Source organism: Chlorocebus sabaeus, chromosome 22, assembly GCF_047675955.1.
Source record: "Chlorocebus sabaeus isolate Y175 chromosome 22, mChlSab1.0.hap1, whole genome shotgun sequence".
In the NCBI taxonomy this organism is placed as follows: Eukaryota; Metazoa; Chordata; class Mammalia; order Primates; family Cercopithecidae; genus Chlorocebus; species Chlorocebus sabaeus.
The window spans coordinates 92,539,298-92,562,799 of record NC_132925.1 but is presented as its reverse complement, the minus strand read 5'-3'; the positions used below and the strand labels follow the sequence as shown (position 1 = coordinate 92,562,799).

The following is a 23,502-nucleotide window of genomic DNA, read 5'->3' as shown; positions in this document are numbered from 1 at the left end:
TCAGCATCTTTGGGGTGACCGTTCAGTGTTTTTCTGGAATGCTAGAAGTTTTTTGTAGATGTTCTTTATCAAGTTGAGGAAGTTCCCCTCAATTCCTAGTGTTCCGAGAATTTTTATCATGGTTGGGTGCTGAATTTTGTCAAGTGTTTTTTTTTTTGTTGTTTTTTTTTGCATGGAGAGGGTCGTATCACTTCTTTTTTCTTCTTTTTTCTTGAGTCTATTAATATACTGGGTTACATAGATTTATTTTCAAATATTAAGTCTGCCTTACCCCAGAATAAACCCTGTTTGGTCATGGTATATAATTATTTTTATATATTGCTAACTTCTGTTTGCTGATATTTTGTTAAGGATTTTTGCGTCTATATTCATGAAGGATATTGGTCTGTACTTTTTGTTTTTATACTGTCTGTCTAGTTTTGGTGCTAGGGTAATAGTGCATAAAATGAACTTGGAGTTATCCCTTAAGCTTCTATTTTCTGGAAGAGATTGTTTAAAATTGGTATTAATTCTATTTTAAACAATTGGTAGAATTCTCTAGTGAAACCATCTGAACCTGTAGATTTCTTTTTCAAGCACTTTAAAATTACAGATTTAGTTTTCTTGTTAGTTACAAGGCTTTTCAATTATTCCCCCATCTTGGGTAAGTTGTCATTTTCAAGAAACTGTTCCATTTCATCAGTTGTCACATTTATGTGTAGAGTTGTTCATAGTATTCTCCTGTTATCATTTTTATGATTGCAGTGTCTGTAGTATTATCGACTGTTTCATTCCTATATTCGTGATTTGTCTTTTCTGTCTTTGTCAATTTTATCGATATTTTCAAAGAAGCATCTTTTTGTTTCATTAGTTTACTGTTTTCCTGTTTTTAATTTCATTGATTTCTACTCCTTTTAATTTCCTTCCTTCTGCTTGCTTTAAGTTTATTCTCTAATTCCTTGGAGTGGTAGTTTGGATTATTCACTGGAGACTTTTCTGATGTAAGCATTTAGTGTCATAATCTCACCACTGCTTTAGATATATTGTGTATTCATTTTCGTTCATTCAATGTATTTTTAAATTTCCCTTCCTTTTTTAGAGACTTCCTCTTTGACCTATAGACTATTTCCAAGCATGTTGGACATTTGATGGATTCATGAGTTTATTTTCCTAATTTACAGATATTGTTTTCTATGTATCAAACGTTGCATAATGTACATATCATTGTAAGAGAGGAAAAATTTTTGACATCGTCAGATTCCTGCCCTTGGGGATTTTACTTTGTGTTGTGTGTAGCTTTTAATTCATTCATTTTTCACTGATGAATTATGTTCCATTATATGAATATCAGAAATTAGGATTCTCCTCTCAATAGTTATTTAGGTTGGCTTTTGTTTTGTTTAGTTTTCTGCTTTTCTGACTAGTGATGTAAACATTTTATTACATATTTTCTGGAGCGTATGCATCTAAAGTATATAGCTAGGAGTTAAATTGCTAGGTCATTGAGTATGTGTGTGTTCAACTTTTCATGATCATGTTAGTATTGGCATTATTTTTCAAAGTGGAAATTGTATAAATTTACATACATTCTAGTGTGCTTAAGAGCTCTTCTGTCCATCCACATCATCAGCAGCTTTGGGTATAATAATACCTTCTAATTGGACTTCCTAATTGGACTTCTCCTCATTGTGATGCTCGTATTTCCCTGATTATTACTGAGATTGATCATCTTTTCCTTTGTTTTGGACCATTCTGTTTCATTGTCTATGAAATACCTACTTTTAGGTAAGTCTTAAGCTCACTTTTTTTTTTTTTCCAAATTATGATTCGTTGATTTATTGGAGTCCTTTATGTACTCTGGATACTAATTATTTGTTGGTTTGATGTTTGCAAATATCTTTTCTCACTTGTAACTTGTCTTTTTTTTTTTTTTGAGATGGAGTCTCGCTCTGTCACCCAGGCTGGAGAGCAGTGGCAAGATCCTGGCTCACTGCAACCTTAGCCTCCCGGGTTCAAGCGATTCTCCTGCTTCAGCCTCCCGAGTAGCTGGGATTACAGGTGCATGCCACCACACCCGGCTAATTTTTTATATTTTTGGTAGAGACGGGGTTTTACCATGTTGGCCAAGCTGGTCTTGAACTCCCGACCTCAAGTGATCTGCCTACCTCAGCCTCCCAAAGTGCTGGGATTACAGGCGTGAGCCACCACACCTGGCCTGGACAGAAGTTCTTAATCTTACTGTAGTCAAATATTGAAGTCTTCTCTCTTAAGGTTAATGCTTTTTGAATTCTTGTTTAAGAAATCCTAATCTCAAGGTCAAAAAGACCGACCATATTTTTTCCAAAATTTTGAAGTTTTGCCTTTAATGCTTAAGATATTTTTTCTTCTTTTTTTGTATTTTATAAAAAAAAATAGAGACAAGGTCTTGCCATGTTGCCCAGGCCAATCCCAAACTCCTGGGCTCAGGCAGTCCTCCCACCTTGGCTTCCCAAAGTGTTGGGATTATAGGCGTGAGCCACTGCACCTGGCCATTAAGGCTTTTTTCTATCTGGAATTGATTTTGGAGTGTGATGTGAAGCAGGAATTCAATTTGATTTTTTTTCCATGTGGATAACTAGTTGTCCCAACACCATTTATTAACTGGACTCTCTTTTCCATATTATCTGCAATGCCATTTCTATCATTTATCAAGTTTACATATATATGGGATCTATTTCTGACTGCTTATTCTATTCAATTGGTCTGTTTGTTTCAGTACCACAATTTCCTAATTTTTATCGCTTTATAATAAGTGTTGACATCTGATAGGGCAGTTCTGCGTACCTTATTCTTTTAATTTTTTTTTAGGGATTAATTAATCCCTGCTGCTTCTCCATTTTATAGACTTATTCTTACCCACCAGCGTCATGGCCTTTATGTTTCAAATATGTGCCTCAATAAAAATTATGGATTACTACTTATCATGCACTTTAAGCGTTCTTTGTGACTGCGTTAAAGCTTGGTCTTAACCCCACTGATCCCAAGGGCATTCTGTCCATGCAGGCTGAGCACTTAACTGCTCTTAATGCTTTATTTATATTCATTGTGAGCTCCTGAAGGTAGGAACAGTAGTATCAAAATGTTTTCCATCAAAGAGAAATCTACTCTGGGTATATCTTTTGCTTTCTTTGGGAACATCTGTCTCAGATTACTCCCAATTCAGATTTTGCCGGGCTGCTTTACTGCTTGAATACTGAGTCCCACCTGCCTGTGGTAGGGAACAGAATTTGTGTGAGCAGCCCTGTCTGAGGTAGCAGAGCTGGTGAGGACCTTCTGATTCCATCCAGTCTCCATGCCACATTGCCTGTCTGGTGGACCTACACTCTCTTCTACCTCCAGACCTCTCCCTGCTTCTCGTCTCATTTCCTTTCTGTAGCTCCCTTCTGTGTCTTTGCTGATACATCCTCTACTAGGTGATCTTTAGATGTTGAAGTTCTTCAAGGCTGTCTTATAGCCTCTTCTCTTCACACTTCGAGTTCTCTTCCTAAGTGATCTTTTTTTCTGTCTTCACTGGTTATTTCCAAAAGTGTTATTTGAGCCCAGACTTATCTCTGTATTCCAGACTCGGCCATCCACTTTCTACATAGTCTCTGTTTAGATGCCTCCCAGGCACTCAGTGTCAGCTTGTCCAAAACTTTATTCGGTCATTACTTCTGACTTTGTCCTTCTCTGTTGTTCCTGATCTAAGTATATGGCACCTGCACATGCCAGATCACACCGGTAACCTGGAAGTCATCTTGACACCTCTTTTCCCTCATTCCCACATCTAGTCAATCACCAGATCACAGCAGTTCTAAGGTCAGCATCTTTCCTGAGTCTGACTTCTTTTCTCCTTTCCCACTGCCACCATCCAGGCCAAGCTCCGCTCTTCTCTCTCTGGACGAGGCAGTGGTCTCCTGGCTGTGCTCCTAGCTGCCATTCCTGTCCCTCTAGTTCATACTGTATCTCCACAGAGTGGCCTGGTCAGCTTGGAATTTCTTCCTTAGGCCTGTTCCCTGGTTTCCTGATAGTTTTATTTTATTTTATTTATTTTATTTTTTGAGCTGGAGTCTCGCTCTGTCGTCCAGGCTGGAGTGCAATGGCGCGATCTCGGCTCGCTGCAAGCTCCGCCTCCCGGGTTCACGCCATTCTACTGCCTCAGACTCCTGAATAGCTGGGACTACAGGTGCCCGCCACTTCGCCTGGCTAATTTTTTGTATTTTTAGTAGAGACAGGGTTTCACCGTGTTAGCCAGGATGGTCTCGATCTTCCGACCTCGTGATCCGCCCGCCTCGGCCTCCCAAAGTGCTGGGATTACAGGCGTGAGCCACCGTGCCTGGCCTAATTTTTTCTTTTTTAAATAGAGATAGGGTCTCACTTTGCTGCCCAGGCTGGAGTGCAATGGTGTGATCATAACTTCCTGTAACCTTGAACTCCCAGGCTCAAGCAATCCTCCTGTGTCAGCTGCCTGAGTAGCTGGGACTACAGGTGCACACCACTACACACAGCTAATTTATTTTATTTTATTTTTTGTAAAAACATGGTCTTGCCATATTGCCCAGACTGGTCTGAAACTTCTAGACCCAGGCAGTCCTCCCACCTCAGCCTCCCAAAGTGCTGGGATTACAGGCGTGAACTTACCATGCTCACAACTTGTTCCTTTTGCCCGGTTTCTCCCATGGTAATATCTTGCAAAACTATTAAGCCAGAGGAACTGGAAGTACAATATTGCAACTAGACTATTAACATTGGTATAATTCATTAGTCTTATTCAGATTTCTTCAGTTTTACTTTTATTCATTTGTGTATATGTATATTTAATTCTATGTAGTTTTATGATATGTGTAGGTTTTTTATTTTTAATTTTTTAATCAATTGACTGAAAACTCAAGCTGAGAGAAGGTATGCTATGTATTAGGTCCCTCTCCAATTCCACCAGTAACAACCTAAGCATAATTCCTTCTCTTCACGTAATAGCTACCTGACTTTGGGTGAGCTGCTTAACTTCCAAATCTTGGTTTTCTCATCTATAGAACATGATTCACAGTACCTGCCTGCTACAGAGGGTTGCTGTGAGGACTGAAATAAGAAAATGTGCAGAATGGGTACTTGGCATAGTCCATGGCATACAAAAGGAGCTCAATAAATGATCCTCTCTTTTTTTTTAAAGTGACATTTTATTTTATTTTTTATTTTTTGAGACATTCTCTTGCTCTGTTGCCCAGGCTGGAGTGCAGTGACAATTATAGCTCACTGCAACCTTGAACTCCTGGACTCAAACCATCTTCCCAAGCATGCACCGCCATGCCTGGCTAGTTTTTTGTAGAGATGGGGTCTTGCTGTGTTGCCCAGGCTTGTCTTGAAAACTCCCTGCCTCAGGAAACCTTCCCACCTTAGCATCCCAAAGAGCGGGGATTACAGGCATAAGCCACTGTGCCCAGCAAAAAACAAGACATGTAAAAACTGAGATTACAAATAGAGTGTTTGGGTTTTTAAAAGCTTTTCACAAAAATGTAGTACCACAGGATTGTAGAATTGGAAGGTCTCTAAGTAGTCACTTAATAGTTTTAAAACCAGTCCAGGACCCTCCTAAGTATTCTTAGCTCTTATTCTTTATAATAAATGAAAATCTGCCTTTCTGTAATTTTCTAGATCTGCCCCAATCCATGTGATAGCCCTTCTAGGATTTGACGACAACCATCATGTTCCTCCTAAATTATCTTTTCCAGACTATCCTTTAGCTATTCCTTATAAGATGTAGCTTTCATACTCTTGCCCATCTTGGTCTTCCTCATCTAGACAAGGTCCAATTTGTTGTTCACCTTAGCTGAATACACAACTCAAATGTAATCAGGCTAACATATCCCAAGATAGACCTATCTTCTCTGTAGCTGTTTTTTTTCCCTTTCTTTCTTTCTTTTTGAAACCAGGTCACACTGTTGGTGCACATACAGCTTGTTCTTTTTTCTTCTGTTTATTTTCTAGATGAAAAATACATGCACAGCAGTTAAACACAGCCAATTGAACACACACTTAACTTTCATTCCCCTCCATAACCCCATTAAAATAGTAGTAAGAGGGGAAAGACATATCAGCAAATGAGAAATCAATGGAATATTAAAGCCAGAGAGCATGTGTGGAAGACTTAGTGGGCCAGAGGAACTGAAAGTGCCTCCCAGGGGGAGAAACCGAGAAGGAAGAGGATTTCTAATGTAGAACCCTGGAATAGTTCCAGAATTGGAGACACCAAATACTGAAAACAGGAAGATTACTTGGAAGTCTATATGAAAGGCAATTAGATGCCTGTACCCCTCCCCCCGCCACTCTCTCAGGAGGTAGGAAAATTTAGTCTTAGATACTGAACCAGAGGCTCCGCATCAGGCACACCAAGCATAGGAGAGGGGTGCAATATGGAGCAAAACTGAAAATAAGGGCTTTAAGATACGAGTTATCAGTAGTGTATGGTAGAACCATCCCCCTCTTACATCCAGTTTCCAGAATATCTGTAGGCTGACAGATATTTCCCTGCAAGAGTTTGGAAGATCCTGCTCTGATAAAATTAACTCCAGAGAAAAAATCCTAAAGATACTGACTACTTCCAGGGGTCCTCAATCAAATGGCTGATTCTTGCCTGATCACCCTAATGTGAAGCCCACAAATCGACAATCCTACCCCCTAGCCAAGTGTCACCAGACATTTAAAGAAAACCTCTAACATAGAAGACAGAGATCAAAACAATTGGAAGAGAAAATATCTCAGGAAACAGTAAAAGCAGAGATAAAGAAGAAAAAAAAGTTGTAACTGTATATCTCAGGAGAGATTTGAGAAAATATTGCATTCATGAAAGATGAATAAGATTCTTTTAAAAAGGAAGCTTTTGAAAACAAGACCTCTAGAAAATTAAAAATATGATAGCCAATATAAAAACCTACAACACAGAAAGATTGTAAGATAGGGTTGAAGAAGTTTCCTCACTGATAGACCAAATGAAAGAGATGGAAAGTAGGGAAGAACAATAAGAAAATTGGAGGATTATTCCAAGAAATCTAATACATAACTAATAGAAATTTCTGAGGAGAAAAAATTACAATAGAAGGGAGGAAATTATCAAAGAAATAGTGTGAAGAGATTTTTCCAGAACTGAAATAATGTCTGTAGATTGATACAGCACAATAAAAGAAAACCAATACCAAGATACAACACTCTGAAATTTTAGAACTATAAGAATAAAGAGAAAATCCTAAAGGCTTCTGGAGAGCACAGGTACATGCTTAGAGTTAGGATTCAAAATAGCATTCGATTTCTCAATAACAACAAACTAGGCCAGGTATGGTGACTCACACCTATAATCCCAGCACTTTGAGTGGCTGAGATGGGAGGATTGCTTGAAGCCAGGAGTTCAAGAACAGCCTGAGCAACAAAGCAGGACCTGTCTGTACAAATACACACACACACACACACACACACATATATATATATACTTTTTTTTTTTTTAAACATAGCCAGATGCACACTAGCATGCCTGTAGTCTCAACTATTCAGGAGACTGAGGCAGGAGGATTGCTTGAGCTCAGGAATTCAAGTCCAGCCTGGGGGACAGAGTAAGACCCCATCTCTAAAAACAAAGAACTAGAAGACAATGGAGCAATACTTTCAAACTTTTGACAGGAAAAAAGTCTAAACTTTGAATTTTTTAACCAACTAAATTATTATCTAAGCTTGAGGGTAGTAAAGATATTTTCAGACATTGTACATAGACCCCTTCTTATGAAGCTCTGCTAGAAGACACATTTTTATTTGAGATGGAGTCTTATTCTTCTTGCCCAGGCTGAAGTACAATGGTGTCATCTCGGCTCACTACAACCTCCGCCTCCCACGTTCAAGCGATTCTCCTGCCTCAGCACCTCAAGTACCTGGTACTACAGGCGCCTGCCACCACACCAGGCTAATTTTTTGCATTTTTATTAGAGATGGGGTTTCACCATGTTGGCCAAGCTGGTCTTGAACTCCTGACCTCAGGTGATCCGCCTGCCTCGGGCTCACAAAGTGCTGAGATTACAGGTGTGAGCCACCACGCCCAGCCTAGAAGACGCTTTCTACCAGAACAAGTGAATAAATAAGAAAGAGGACTAAGTGGGGTTCAGGAAACGGGGATGTCAATATAGGTGAGGGAAACAGAATTCCCAGGAAGAGTTCCAGTAGATAATGTCTCAAGAAACAGACAACTTAAACAACTGATAGAGTACTTGACTGAATATATTAACCAGAGTGTTATGCTCCAGGGAAAAGAAAAATTGTACAAAAAGGAAATATACTCACAGTATACAGCATGGCTTGACTACAAATAACATTTACATAGACTTAATGCTACTCTTCATATTAATTTAACCAAAATTTGACCTAATTATATTGGAAAGATAAGGAGAGTGTATGGGGTAGTACATGAAGAAAAGTATCAGGACAAATTCTTAATCTTCCATAATAGGAATTAGATTAGTAATATAATAGTTACCTTTTGCCACGTAACAAAGTACTCCAAAATTTGTGACTTTTGTTTTTGAGACTCCAGCCCAGGCAGGAGTGCAGTGGCACGATCTTGGCTCACTGCAGCTTCTGCCTCCCAGGTTCAAGCGACTCTCCTGTGTCAGTGACCCAAGTAACTGGGATTACAGGCATGCACCACCATGCCCAGCTAATTTTTGTATTTATTGTAGAGACAGGGTTTCACCATGTTGCCCAGGCTGCTCTCAAACTCCTGATCCACCCTCAAGTGATCCACCTTCCTTGGCCTCCCAAAGTGCTGGGATTACAGGTATGACCACCCTGCGCCCGGCCCAAAATTTAGTGACTTAAGACAAGTATTTATTATCTTACAGTTTCTGTGGGCCAGGAGTTCAGAAGCAGCTTAGACATTTCTCACAAAGTTGCTGTCATCTGAAGGCTTGACTGGAGCTGGAGGATGTTCTTCCAAGCTCACTCAGGTAGCCATAGAAGGCTTTAGTCCTCTTCATATGGGCCTCTCTTAAGGATATGTTATTTAGCTTCTCTTAGAGCAAGTGATCCAGAAGAACAGGGTAAGAAGAAGTTCAGTGCGTTTTATGACCTAGCTTTGAATGTGGCATACCATCATCACTTCTGCTATATTCTGTTGGTCACATAGACCAACCCTGACATGTTGTGGGAGGGGACCACGCAAGGGTGTGAATACCAAGAGTCAGCATTTACTGGGAGCTATTTAGAGGTTGGGTACCACAGGGAATAACTCAAAGTGAAAAGTCAACAAGTAATATGTAAGCATATTATTTAGAAAGATGGAGAAAAGTCCTAGAAGCAAGAGGTTGCCCCTGTGAGTAGGAATCAGGGGCAAGGAATCAAGAAAACTAGAGACTGCTAGTTGTTGTTTTTTTCTTTTGTAATAAACCTCATAGAACAACTTTAAGAAATTTGAGTAGAGGCTGGTGCAGTGGCTCACGCCTGTTTATCCAAGGATTCGATCTTCCAACCTCGAATCCTTGGATAAACATGACACAAAGAGATGAGCATCAGATAGTGAGCTTCTCTGGCATTTCACTGATGTGGAACCTGATGAAAAGGAAAAAAGGACTGTTTTGTTCTTCCTGGAGAATAGAAAGTTCTTAAGTGAAAATATTTATATAGCTTGGAGCTATAAATGGCTTATTGAAGGGAAGAGCCTTTTGACAGATAGTTGGAAAACACTTTGTAGAATTCCTCAGGCTAAGGGTGCGTCAGTGAGGATTTGACACTTATTGGAGGAAGAGTTGGCCTCTGTCCCTGCTAACCCCACAGAGCAGCAGCCAGTCCACAACACCAGGGTATCTTCTCATGCCCCCACCGCCCCCCGGCCCCATCACTACATATTTACTCTTCTTGAGGAGCATACTGTTGGGAGCACCAGCATTCTTGGACTGTTTGTCTAGTCCATCTGCCTGAGGTTGGGATAAAGTGTTACAGGAATCAGGTATTTGAGTTGGTGGAGTAGCTGAAAGAGGTGCATTGGAGACTACCATATAAGTAAAAATGATTACATGAAACATTCAGGCTTAAATTTTTTAGCTATTTTAACACTTCATTAAAATGTGTTGTTTACATTCTTCTACTGTAACCGAGTATATTGCATTTAAAATACTTCAGGGTCATCATGCTAAGCCTTGGCCTCCATGCCCTGGGATGCCCTCAACACCGTTGCAATGGGCAGTGGGGTACGCTGCGGAGGGGGGTGGGTTCGTTGTTTTTTTTGTTTGTTTTTTTGTTTTTTGCATTCCTCAATATCTGTCTTTGTATTTTACTTTGCCCACAGATTGGGGACCACAAATTCAGTGCTCACCGGATCGTCTTAGCAGCCTCAATCCCATATTTCCATGCTATGTTTACAAATGACATGATGGAGTGCAAGCAGGATGAGATTGTAATGCAAGGAATGGACCCAAGGTACTGAATCCCACCATTAGGTTTCGCAGGCTGCTTTCCAGGTGCAGTTTCAGCCTGTGCACGGTTCCGTTGAGCACCTGCAGCAGGACACAGTGTCTAATAGCCTAGCTCCAGACAAATAGTAAGTGATTAATAAGCAGATTAGAACCTCAGCCAGTGGTCTGAGATAGGGTTAAAATGATGGGAGTTTTGATGCTGTTTTTACCCTACTATAAGAGAAATACATTTAATGGGGCTGGGTTTAAGAGTGGTAGTATATTATTCTCTGCACTTTTCTGGGCGAGTCATTTTAGCTGACAAAATATTTCTTTAAATAAGTGTCTCCATTCACATCCCTTCTTATCAGCCTAGAACAGTGTTGTCCACTGGAGGTTTCTGCAGTGATGCGAATGTTCTTTCTATTTGAACTGCCCAAAATGGTAGCCACTAGCCACAAATGGCTGTTGAGCACTTGAAATATGACTAGTGGGACTGAAAAATTGAATTTTAAATTTTGCTTAATTTTAATCAATTTAATTTTAAAATTAAATAGTCACATGTGGCTGATGGCTACTATATTGGACAACACAGGTCTAGAAGGTGGCAGATTTTATGGTTATTTCATGGTTCAGAAAATTGAAGCTCAAGGAGATCAAGCCCAAGGTTATCCCCTTAGCTGGAAGTCAGTTATTGCCCAACCTCTTAATCTGACAGTGGTGTCAACTAGGGAGAAAAGAGCTAGGAGACTGTGTGTTACCCTCTGGGTGATCGAAGGTGATCTGCCCCGATACCGGAAGAGGATTTATATGCCTATGGCAAAGTAGAAATCTCGGTCAGGTCAGGCCAGGCAAAGTGACTCATGCCTGAAATCCCAACAATTTGGGAGGTCAAGGCGGGAGGATTACTTGAGGCCAGGAGTTCAAGACCAGCTTAGACAACATAGACCACATCTGTTCAAAAAAATTTTTTTTAATTGGCCGGGCGCGGTGGTGCACACCTGTAGTCTCAGCTACTTAGAAAGCTGAGGTGGGAGGTGAGCCGAGGAGGTCAAGGCTGCAGCGAGCTGTGATCACACCACTACACTCCAGCCTGGTCAACAGAGTGAGACCTTGACTCTTAAAAAAGAAAGAAATCTAGACTGGGCGCGGTGGCTCAAGCCTGTAATCCCAGCACTCTGGGAGGCCGAGACGGGTGGATCACGAGGTCAGCAGATCGAGACCATCCTGGCTAACACGGTGAAACCCCGTCTCTACTAAAAAAAAATACAAAAAACTAGCCAGGCGAGGTGGTGGGCGCCTGTAGTCCCAGCTACTCGGGAAGCTGAGGCAGGAGAATGGCGTAAACCTGGGAGGCGGAGCTTGCAGTGAGCTGAGATCCGGCTACTGCACTCCAGCCTGAGCAATACAGCGAGACTCCGTCTCAAAAAAAAAAAAAGAAATCTTAGGCCAGTTACTTATGAGGAAAGACATAGAAGTAAGGTGTCCAAGGGCAGTTGTGCCCTCCTCTTCTCTGAAGTGTGTGTCTGAAGGAGGCATGCTCGTCCCATGAATAGTCCAGGGGCTTCATTTAACAGAGATTGCCTGAACATCCATGATGAGCATAGCTCTATTGTGTATCTGAGGTATAACAGTGAGAAAACAGCACCTCTTCTCATTCTGCCAACTTTCATTTTTTTATTTTTATTTTTTTGCAGCGGGGGATGGAGTCAGACTCTTGGCACCCAGGCTGGAGTGCAGTGGTGCGGTCTGGGCTCACTGCAACCTCCACCTCCCAGGTTCAAGCGATTCTACTGCCTCAGCCTCCCATGAGTAGCTGGGATTATAGGCACCCGCCTTTTTTTTTTTTTTTTTTTGAGATGGAGTCTCACTCTGTTGCCCAGGCTAGAATGCAATGACATAATCTCCGTTCACTGCAACAACCTCCACCTCCTGGGTTCAAGCGATTCTCTTCCCTCAGTCTCTCAAGTAGCTGGGACTACAGGTGCATGCCACCTCGCCTGGCTAATTTTTGTATTTTTAGTAGACACAGGGTTTTGCCATGTTGGCTAGATTGGTCTCGAACTCCTGACTTCAGGTGATCCGCCTCCCTCAGCCTCCCAAAGTGCTGGAATTACAGGCATGAGCCACCGCACCCTGCCTCTACCAGCTTTCTAGTAGTGATTTGGCAGTCACCAAATACATGCATGGTATGGCTAAGAGCGAAAGTGATATGAGAAAAGTAAAGCAGAATAAAGGCTAGTGAAGGATGGTGGAGTCTGTGCTATTTTGGGGTGATCAGGGAAGGCCCCTGTCATGGGGTGGCATTTGAGCTGAGACATCTTAATTGAAGTGAGGGAGTGAGCCATCTGGGGGAAGAGTCCTCCAAACAGGGAGGAGTCATTGCAAAGGCCCTGAGGTAAGAATATGTTCAGAATGTTGGAATCAAGTGAGAAAAGGAGAAAGTGGAGGTGAGGAGGACAGACAGATGGAGAGGGACCAGAACACTACAGCCCTGCAGATGGAATTTTGATTTCATTTTCAGTGTGAATTGAAAGCAGAAAAAATGTTAGAAATCTCATTCTAAAAATTTACCCCAAAGAAATAATTCAGAAACGTTCTAACAGCAATAAGATGGTAATAGCTATTATGCTTACCAATAAAGGAAATAAATGATAGCATATTTGCATGTTGAAATATTATATAGCAGCCACTAAAAACAATAAACATGAAGGTAGTGTAGCAACATGGGAAAGGGCTTGATACATGTTTTTGATTATATCCATATAATTCATGCATGTAGGCAATCACGGACTAAATATGAATGTAGAAAAATAACCAGTGTTGACTTTTTCAGTAGTGAAATTGTAGGTGATTGTGTTCTCTTTTTCAAAATTTTCTGTAGGGCAATGAAGACAACTTGGTAGAATGAGTTTTAGGCTGTGGTGAAGTAGTTACTCCATTAGATTCTCGAAGGGCCTGGGCTAAGTATTGTCAGTTCAGTTAGGGCCTGAGTCTCCTGTGGGCCAAGACTTGTCTCTGAAGAGCATCTCACAGCTTTCCCTCTTTCCTCTAGTGCCCTGGAGGCTCTGATCAACTTTGCTTACAATGGCAACCTTGCCATTGACCAGCAAAATGTCCAGTCATTGCTGATGGGGGCGAGCTTCCTGCAGCTGCAGAGCATCAAAGACGCCTGCTGCACATTCCTCCGAGAACGGTGAGGTGATGTGGTGGGCCTGGTGGAGAACATGACTATTTCATTTCTGGAATCTTGCGCCAGTTTGCTGAGTTCTTGGGACCATATATAGGTTTATGAAGGGAGTGATCTGGAAAGGTTATTCTGCAGCGCTTACATTTCTTGAAATCAGTGTGTAGCAGTACCCACTTCTTTGAGATGAACTTTTTCAGAACATGATTCACATAGTCCAGCCTGCCCTTTCCCTTGGCTTGACGTGCATCTTCTGTTCCTCCCTCTCCAATCTCACCAGCCACTAATTTAGCTGATTTCTCACCAAACTGATTTGTGCAATGCTCCCCAACTGTTCCATAGCCATCTCCATCTTTGTTTAGGTACTTTACCCTCTGAATTTCCTTTCCTTTCTTTTTCTTCTTCTTTTTTTTTTTTTTTTTTTTTTTTTTTGAGACAAGATCTTGCTCTGTCACCCAGGCTGGAGTGCAGTGGTGTGATCTCGCCTCACTGCAACCTCTGCCTCCCATGTTCAGCAGTCCTCCCACTTCAGCCTCCCAAGTAGCTGGAACTACAGGCACGTGTCACCAAACCTGGCTGATTTTTGTAATTTTTTTGGTAGAGATGGGGTTCTGCCATGTTGCCCAGGCTGGTCTCAAACTCCTGGGCTCAAGCAGTCTGCCCACCTTGGCCTCCCAAAGTGCTGGGATTACAGGCGTGAGCCACTGCTCCCGGCCCTCTTTGAATTTCTTGACCTTCTTTTTCATACTTCAGTTATTTAAGAGCCTACCCAAATTTCACTTCCTGGAATTCTCTATCCTCCTTAGTCCACTGGGAACTATCATTGTATGCACTTTTATGGTTGGGACCATGGATTATACACCCCCCTATTTCCAGTGCTTGGCAGTGGGGCCCTGTGGATCTCCTATGACCTTCTGCCTAAGCAGTTAAGAAGCCTCTCCCTCCCCCTCAAGAGCCAGAGCTCTTAGTTATACGATAAAGGCCTTTTAACCAGCAGAGGCTTGGGGATGCAGGTTAGTGCTGGGCCACACACAGGCAGGAGGAACCCAAACAGCACCCCTGTGTCTGTGGTGCTTCGCACACCCAGCCTTCACCTGAGCCTACTCCGATCACTAGGTAGCTGGCCTGTCAGCATTCCTCCTGACTCAGATCTGCCCTCCCGGACCTCATCCCCTCATGGAGCTGACCTCCCCTCCCCCATTCTCACTCCACCTATCCAGATCACTTAGCAGCTTGTGGACCACACCCGCTGTGTGTTCATATCCTGCCCACAGGGTGCTCATGGTCATCACACTGAGTACTGCTGTGTGTGCAGCTAGTCAAATAATCATGGTAATGATGCCTAAGATTTAGTGGGGGGCTCATCTGCTGAACACTGGGTAAAGGATTTCATCTTGAGGTAAGTGGTGCTGTTTGCAGTTTTATAAAGACCTTGTAGTAAGAGTAAAGCTGCAGAACCAAGCTCGTCCCTGCTCTGGGATGCCTTCTGGGGCAGGCCAGAGGGTGCATATGGAGATGTGAGGGGCATACACTATCTTCCTGCTCATTTGTGAGCTTCTTAAGACACAGACTGGACTTTGTTCACCTCTTTTTCCCACAGAACTTGGAAAGTGACTTTCTTTTTTCTTTTTCTTTTCTTTCTTTCTTTTTTTTTTTTCTTTCTTTCTGTAAGATAGAGCTCCAGGCTTGGAGGCCTTGGGCTTCACCACTGCTGAAATGGCTTTCTGTGGCTAAGTAGGATTAATCCTGGAAAGGATTGTTGGCAATCCTCGAATCTTCACCAAGGGACAACAGCTCCACCTAGGGGGCTTTTGAGATTGTCACTGTCAACACTGGATCCAGGCTGTGTTGTAAAATACTGTCATCTAAAAGTTGCTTAGAAAAGTGATTTTTAGGCCGGGCATGGTGGCTCACGCCTGTAATCCCAGCACTTTGGGAGGCTGAGGCGGGCAGATCACAAGGTCAGGAGATCGAGACCATCCTGGCCAACATGGTGAAACCCCGGCTCTACTAAAAATGCAAAAATTAGCTGGACGTGGTGGCATATGCCTGTAATCCTAGCTACTCGGGAGACTGAGGCAGGAGAATCACTTGAACCGGGGCGTCAGACATTGCAGTGAGTCAGGAATGCACCACTGCACTCCAGCCTGGCGACAGAGAGAGACTCCGTCTCAGGAAAAAAAAAAAAAAAAGAAAAGAAAAGTGATTTTTAGGCCAGATGAGATGGTTCATGCTGTAATCCCAGCATTTTGGGAGGCCAAGGCAGGAGGATTGCTTGAGGTAGGATTTCCAGACCAGCCTTTATGCCAGAGCAAGATCCTGTCTCTACAAAAAAAAAAAAATTATTAGTCAAGTGCAGTGGTTCACAGCTACTGGAGAGGCTAAGGTGGGAGAGTCGCTTGAGCCAGGAGCTCAAGGCTGCCATGAGTTATAATCATCTTACTCTAGCTTGGGCGACTGAGCAAGACTCTGTCTCTAAAAACTAAAAGGAAAAAAGAAAAGTCATTTTAGGCCAGTGCAGGTTTGCATGCACCAGTAACGTTTTAGGAATAAGTACTTACACATAAACCTGATGTTTTGAGTCTATCCTTGACATTTGTTCATTCAGCCCTTCAGGACACCTTCTGAGACCTAAATCTATACCTCATTCCTATTTCCTGCCACAGACTCCAGAGCCATGGCCTGCTTTCTGTTTTCTCTCCAGTAGTTCCTATTATTGTCTCTGTTTCTTGGAATGATTCTCCCTGAGCCTGGCTACAGAATGTGGTGGTGTCTCCCAGCTCCCCACTTCCTCTGTGCCCTTGAGGGTGCATCATTTTAAGATTTGATTGCCAGCGACTTGAGGAAAACCATTCTGAGCACCAGTGGAAAAGATATGTGACAGCACAGAGAAGCTGCATTACCATCAGAGTTCTTAAAGCCACAGTTCCTGAGGCTGCTCAGTCTATTACATCTTCAACCTGCTGCCTTTTTTTTCCCCTGGAGCTGGGGTTGACTTTTTCTGGTGGCCCTCTTTCCGGCCTTCAAATGTATGGGCCTCCTTGCTTTTAGGCAAGCACTACTGGAGCTGTGTATCTTCTTTCTTTCTTTCTCTTATTTATTTTTTTTTTTTTTTGAGATGGAGTCTCACTCTGTCACCCAGGAGTACAGTTGCGCTATCTTGGCTCACTGCAACCTCTGCCTCCCAGGCTCAAGCATTCACCTGCCTCAGCCTTCGGAGTAGCAGGATTGCAGGTGTCTGCCACCACACCCAGCTAACTTTTGTATTTTTATTTTTATTTATTTATTTTTGAAACAGAGTCTTGCTCTGTCGCCCAGGCGGGAATGCAATGGCATGATCTCAGCTCACTGCAACCACCACCTTCCAAGTTCAAGCGATCCTCCTGCCTCAGCCTCCTGAGCAGTTGGGACTACAGGCACACACCACCACGCCCAGCTAATTTTTGTATTTTTAGTAGAGATGCGGTTTCACCATGTTGGCCAGGCTGGTCTCGAACTCCTGACCTCAAGTGAGCTGCCCACCTCGGCCTCCCAAAGTGCTGGGATTACAGGCGTGAGTCACTGCGCCCGGCATTGGAGCTGTGTATTTTCTGAAATTCCCTCAGAGGTAGATTGGGACATCAAATATGTCAATGAACCATGTCAGTAACCTATTTAATTCAAGTCACTACTTCCTGCCTCTGATAAAGCATTATGTCTAATGCTGTCTTCTTGCTTCCAAAGTCAAGCTGTGTCAGCAAGGAAGAAGGTTGTGATGTGGCTAATGAAAGATGTGGGCCTCCATCAACCCTGAAGGTTTATTTTCCCTCATATCTCCCTCCTCCTCTTGAGTGGGCCCCTTTCCTGTGTGACAGCTCTGAGGCAAGAGAATTGCTTGAACCTGGGAGGCGGAGGTTGCAGTGATCCGAGATCGTGCCATTGCACTCCAGCCTGGGCAATAAGAGTGAAACTCCGTCTCAAAAAAAAGAAAAAAAAAAAAGGAAGATGTGTTTTGGCCAGGCGTGGTGGCTTACGCTTGTTCTCCTGGCACTTTGAGAGGCCGAGGTGGGCGGATCACCTGAGGTCAGTAGTTGGAGACCAGCCTGGCCAACATGGTGAAATGCCATCTCTACTAAAAATACAAAATGAGCCAGCCGTGGTGGCACATGCCTGTAATCCCAGCTACCTGGGAGGCTGAGGCAGGAGAATTACTTGAACCCAGGAGGCAGAGGTTGCAGTGAGCTGAGATCATGCCACTGCACTCTAGCCTGGGCAACACAGGGAGACTCCGTCTCAAAAAAAAAGAAAAGGAAAAAAAAAAGTGTGTTTTGTGCTCAGTATTATGCCAAGCCAATCAGAGACACCCAAAAATAAGGTATAAGGATCCTAACCTGAGAAGGAGAGTTTGTAAATGAATGCCAGTGGCTACATTGATCATTGGCTCCCACATCCTTGTACTTGATCCATCTTCTGCTCCATGGCATTTTGAATTCTCCTCTCAGATTGATGTCAAAGTGGTAGGAAATAGTGAAGCACATGCTGTAGAGGCCCAGGGAAGGTTTGTCTGCCTTATATTTGTAAAGTGCTTTAACAAATCTTATTCAATCACTGTAAGTGCTTTAGGAGAAAGGCATTTGACAGATGACAGAGCTGACATTCTGACCTTCAGCACTGTATTCCTCAGTGGCCATGAACTTTGCCTACATGTTGTTCTCTGCTTATGTTTCTTTGCTCTTCTAAATTCACATCAGTTTCCAAAGCAATAGACAGAGCAAGCTCAGGCTGGAATGAAATAACTATGTAGAATTTTGACTAGTCATAAAGCCAGGCTCCAAGGTACCTTGCCTATTCAGTCCTTGATGGGTCAGCTGCTAGGGGACAATAGTGAATATTGCTAAATCAATATAACTCTGTGCCTAAAACCTTAAATCAACATCGGGGAAAATACATAAACCTTTCTAATGAAGAAATGCAAGCCTGTCCAATTTTTAATCTGATCAATGCCATCTCTACAGAGAATTAGTCATGAAGCCAAAATAAGAATCCCCCAGGGTCTGCTGCTGTCACCAAGATCTTAGAATCGCACTGGGCTCGTCTGGAATTTTCTTAGATGCAACAGTAGTAAGAAAAACAAGCTGGGCACAGTGGCTCACGCCTGTAATCCCAGCACTTTGGGAGGCCAAGGCAGGAGGATTGCTCAAGCCTAGGAATTTGAGACGAGTTTGGGCAACATAGGGAGATGCTGTCTCTACCAAAAAACATTTTTTTTTAATTAGCCAGGTGTGATCTCAGCTACTTGGCAGGTTGAGGTAGGAGGATCACCTCAGCCCTAGAGGTCAGGGCTATCCATGAGCCGTGATTGCACCACTACACTCCAGCCTAGGTGACAGAATAAGAACTTGTCTCAAAAACAAAAGCAACCATAATAAAAAATTAAGACAGCCACTAACTTCGTACCAGGTACCATGCATCATGGCTCAACCCTAAGAGGTAAGTAGCTGTTGTCATCATCTTCTTTCAGGTGAGAAAATTACTGACACTTGGAAGAACATAAACCACCCAAATTGCCCCATGAGCATCAGGGCCAGGATTTATCCTGGGTTTCTCTAGCCCTGATGAGTGTAAGTCTGCCAGGTTACTGTGGGAATATGCACAAGAGGCCTGATTTCAATCTCAGCACCTCCACTTGCTTGTCTCGAGGGACTGTGAGCACCATTTTTGGTTTCCCTAAGCTTGTTTTCCATCTATGAGTGCATTGCTACTTTGCAGGTTAAGAAGATTCTGGAGAATGTGTATAAAAGGCCTAGCAAAATATTTGACTCACTGATGGTAAATAAATGATAGTGCTACTGTTGTTTCTGGTTGTCTGAACAATTAAGCCCGTGGTGTCTCTTTCTATATAAAACAAGAAAAAATCCCAGCACTTTGGGAGGCTGAGGCAGGTGGATTGCTGGAGTTCGGGAGTTCAAGTCCTGCCTGGGCAACATGGTGAATCCCTGTCTCTACCACAAAAAGTACAAAAATTAGCCAGGCATGGTGGTGCCTGTAGTCCCAGCTACTTGTGGGGCTGAGGCAGAAGGATCGCTTGAGTCCAGGAGGTCAAGGCTGATGTTAGCCATGTTCGTGCTACTGCACTCCAGCCTGGGGGACAAAGTGAGACCCTGTCTCAAAAAAGAAAAAAAAAGAAAAAAAAAAAAGAAAAAGTATAAGGGTTCCCATATTAAAGAAGCCATCTCTTCATGTTTTTTGTTTTTTTGTTTGTTTGGTTTTTGTTTGTTTATTTGTTTTTTGTTTTTTTGAGACAGAGTCTCACTCTGTCACCCAGGCTGGAGTGCAGTGGCGCGATCTCGGCTCACTGCAAACTCTGCCTCCTGGGTTCACACCATTCTCCTGCGTCAGCCTCCCGAGTAGCTGGGACTACAGGCGCCCGCCACCACGCCCGGCTAATTTTTTGTATTTTTAGTAAAGACGGGGTTTCACTGTGTTAGCCAGGATGGTCTCGATCTCCTGATCTCACGATCCGCCCACTTCAGCCTCCAGAAGTACTGGGATTACAGGCGTGAGCCACCGCGCTCCAGCCCTGTCTTTGTTTTTTAAACTCTAATTCTGTGACTTCAGTGCCTTCCTTGTGACCAAAGTTGAGATAGTGCCCTGGACACTCAACCAGGAATTTCAGTGGTGGAACGTCTCAAGCAGATTTTCAGTGCATGCGCTCCTGTGACGGTTACTTCTCGCCTTCTGACACTTACTTTACAGAACTACCCAGAGAGCTCATTCCACCTGACGCACAGAGCACCAGGCCCAAAAGGCAGGGACCTTTGAGGATAATCTTTCTTCTTAATTTTATACCTTTAGAAGTTAAGTCCCAGAGAAGTACAGCTTGTGTCACACAGAGAGTTTCCAACAAAGCTGAAGTTAAGAATTTGTTTTCATTCTGTGGCTCTACCCAGAACCAGCCTGAGAATGATCAAAGATAACATCCTTTCTTCCTCTATTTTTTTTTTATTATGCCAAAAGGCTTCACCCAAAAAACTGCCTGGGTGTGCGCCAGTTTGCTGAGACAATGATGTGTGCTGTGCTGTACGACGCTGCCAACAGCTTCATCCACCAGCACTTTGTGGAGGTGTCCATGTCAGAAGAGTTCCTGGCCCTGCCCTTAGAAGACGTGCTTGAGCTGGTGTCTCGGGATGAGCTGAATGTCAAATCTGAGGAGCAGGTATGTGAGCACAGTAGCAGTCTGTGCAGGTGACATTAGATGCTGCTCTTTATAATCATTTGTTTATTTATTTATTTTACAAAATTAAGATCGTGACATGTATATGGCTGTTGTATATTATGGAACTTGTTTTATTATGTCATGCATTTTTCATGAAAACTCTCTGTGTGTTTTATTTATTTTTTTGAGACAGTATCTTGCTCTGTCACCTAGGCTGGAGTGTAGTAGCAAGATCATGGCTCACTGCAGCCTCATCCTCCCACTTCAGCCTCCCGAGTAGCTGGAACTACAGGCACATACCACCACACCCAGCTAATTTTTGTATGTTTTGTAGAGACTGGGTGTCACCATGTTGCCCAGGCTGGTCTTGAACTACCGTCCTTAAGTGATCCTCCCGCCTCAGTCTCCCAAAGTGCTGGGATTATAGACGTGAGCCACTGTGCCAGGCCTGGCAAAATTACAGTATATTTGACTGCTGGTGGGAATTGAGAGAGGGAAGAATTGATAATGTTGGAGAAATGGGAGAGCACTTGTTGGAATGATGTTCTGGAATAAGTGAGAACAGACAGTCTAGGGCGTAAGGGTGTACATCTTTGATAGGAGCACAAGCCATCCATATCCACAATAGCAGGAGGGAGAGCTGGGGCACACACCCAGGGACAGGGGACAGGTAGATTCTTACTGACATTCTCTTCTGATTTTCTGTTTTCTCACCTGAGAGTGAGGATGAGGGACAAATGTTAGAAATTTAAGGAGGGCCAGGAGCAGTGGCTCACGCCTGTAATCCCAGCACTTTGGGAGGCCAAGGTGGGCAGATTTGTTGAGCTCAGGAGTTTGAAACCAGCCTGGGAAACATGGTGAAACCCCATTTCTACTAGAAGCACAAAAGTTAGCCAGGCATGGTCCAGCTTAAACTCCTGGCTTGTAATCCCAGCTACTTGGGCTGAGGTAGGAGGATTGCTTGAGCTGGGACACAGAGGTTGTGATGAGCTGAGATTGCGCCACTGTACTCCAGCCTGGGTGGTGGGGCGAGACCCTGTCTCCAAAATAAAAAAAAGAAAGAAAGTTGAGGAGGGATTAAAAGGTATGATTTATTTTCCTCTTTCCTCTAGGAAAGGGGGATGCTAGGGAGGTGAAAGGGGCTTGATAGGAGCCTGAGAGAAAAGTGACCCTGGGCTTAGCAGCGTAGACACTGATTTCGAGGAAAAAGCCTCATTCCAAGAACTAGGTGTCCTGTCCCTACCTCTTACACTAATTAATATGATGGGGCTGGGGGGCGGGGCAGCTCACATTTATTTGAGTGATAAATTTTATAAGGGTTATAGGGCTTTAGAGGGCGATATCCTTGTGGTTGGAGCCATTAAGAAAGGCTCCTTGGAGAACATCGATCTAGAGCCAGGCCTTAAAATAGGCGAATGGGTTTAGATGAAGAGGAGGAGATGAGAGGGCATTTTAGGTGAAGGGGGGACAGTGCGAACAGGAGAACTAGCCCAGCCTCGCTAGAGTACAGAGAGGGTGATGGAGGGAGTTTAGAGGGAGTAGGGGTGCAGGGGCAGCGGGAAGGGAAACAGGAATTTTGTTTTTAACAGAAAGGAATAAGATGCCATTGATGATTTTTCACTATGAAATCATAATCATAATGAAATTCAGGAAGCTGTTCTAGTAGCCTAGGAAGTAGAGAGAAATCAGGGATTTCAGAGACAAGTAGGAGAAAAGATTGATGGGCCCAAGGGACTGCTTCAGTATAGGAAGTGGAGGCATTCAGATTGCAGGCCTGGGCTGTGGCCCCTGGGTGGGAGGATTTGCTGCCAGAGCATCCACTCTCATGACAGGTCTTTGAAGCTGCATTGGCCTGGGTCAGATACGACCGGGAGCAGAGGGGTCCCTACCTGCCTGAGCTGCTGTCCAATATCCGCTTGCCCCTCTGCCGGCCCCAGTTCCTTTCAGACAGAGTACAGCAGGATGACCTGGTGCGTTGCTGCCACAAATGCAGGTGAGTGAGGGTGGACCTGCACAGGATACTGCTAAAGGTCTAAGCAGGGAAGAGGAGTTGGCCACCTGTTCCAGTTCTGGAAAGAAAGCATTTAGAGTGGTCAGTCTAATTCATGGCACGCAGATTGGTCAGCCCTCTATCTAGAAGCTGGAAGAGCAAGTGTGAAGAGGCCGAATCTTACTCCTTGGGCAGAGAGATGTGCCATGTGGGAGCATCAAAGCAGAAAGGGCTTTCCCCTGCTGAGTTATCTGAGGATTTTCCAGCATCTTTCCCCACTGAGCTATTTATGAATGTGCAAGTATCTTTACTGCCTGCCCTGACCCTATCCACACCAGCACCTCACTCATTGCTGCAAATGGGAATTCCTGGGACTCCTTGCCCTCTTCAGTAAATATTAGTCAGTGCCGTGGGCATGGGGGGCCTCTGGCAGGTGTAGGCTTTACATCTATGATGATGGGCAAGGGGCGGACGTGTTTACTAACACATGAAACTTTTACCCAGAGTAAGTCAATGACAACATGGCACAGCAGAGTTACTCAAACAGTTCAGAAGATGGCAGCCCTATAGGATGACTGCTGTAAAAGTAGAAGAGCAGAGAAAAATGTTCATTCTCCTCCAGATTGCTTGTCAAATTCACAATCCTGAAATATTTTTTTCTCCTTTGCCAATAAAAACTTTACACATATTCAGCTTTCCTTCATTTCCC

At 43.4% G+C, this 23,502-nt stretch overlaps 1 protein-coding gene across 3 annotated transcripts in view; it reads left to right on the top strand.

Moving 5' to 3' along the window:
• Positions 1-23,502, top strand: part of KLHL18 (kelch like family member 18) — a 59,759-nt gene that overhangs the window by 23,190 nt on the left and 13,067 nt on the right. For 2 of the 3 annotated variants that reach the window (XM_007984019.3, XM_007984017.3), the window contains exons 2-5: positions 10,316-10,446; positions 13,477-13,617; positions 20,605-20,803; positions 22,636-22,796. In XM_007984019.3, the coding sequence (XP_007982210.1) occupies positions 10,316-10,446; positions 13,477-13,617; positions 20,605-20,803; positions 22,636-22,796 (632 nt within the window). Of the gene's footprint in view, positions 1-8,711; positions 8,810-10,315; positions 10,447-13,476; positions 13,618-20,604; positions 20,804-22,635; positions 22,797-23,502 lie in introns of all 3 variants that reach the window. The other variant, XM_073010270.1, reaches the window with a different exon arrangement.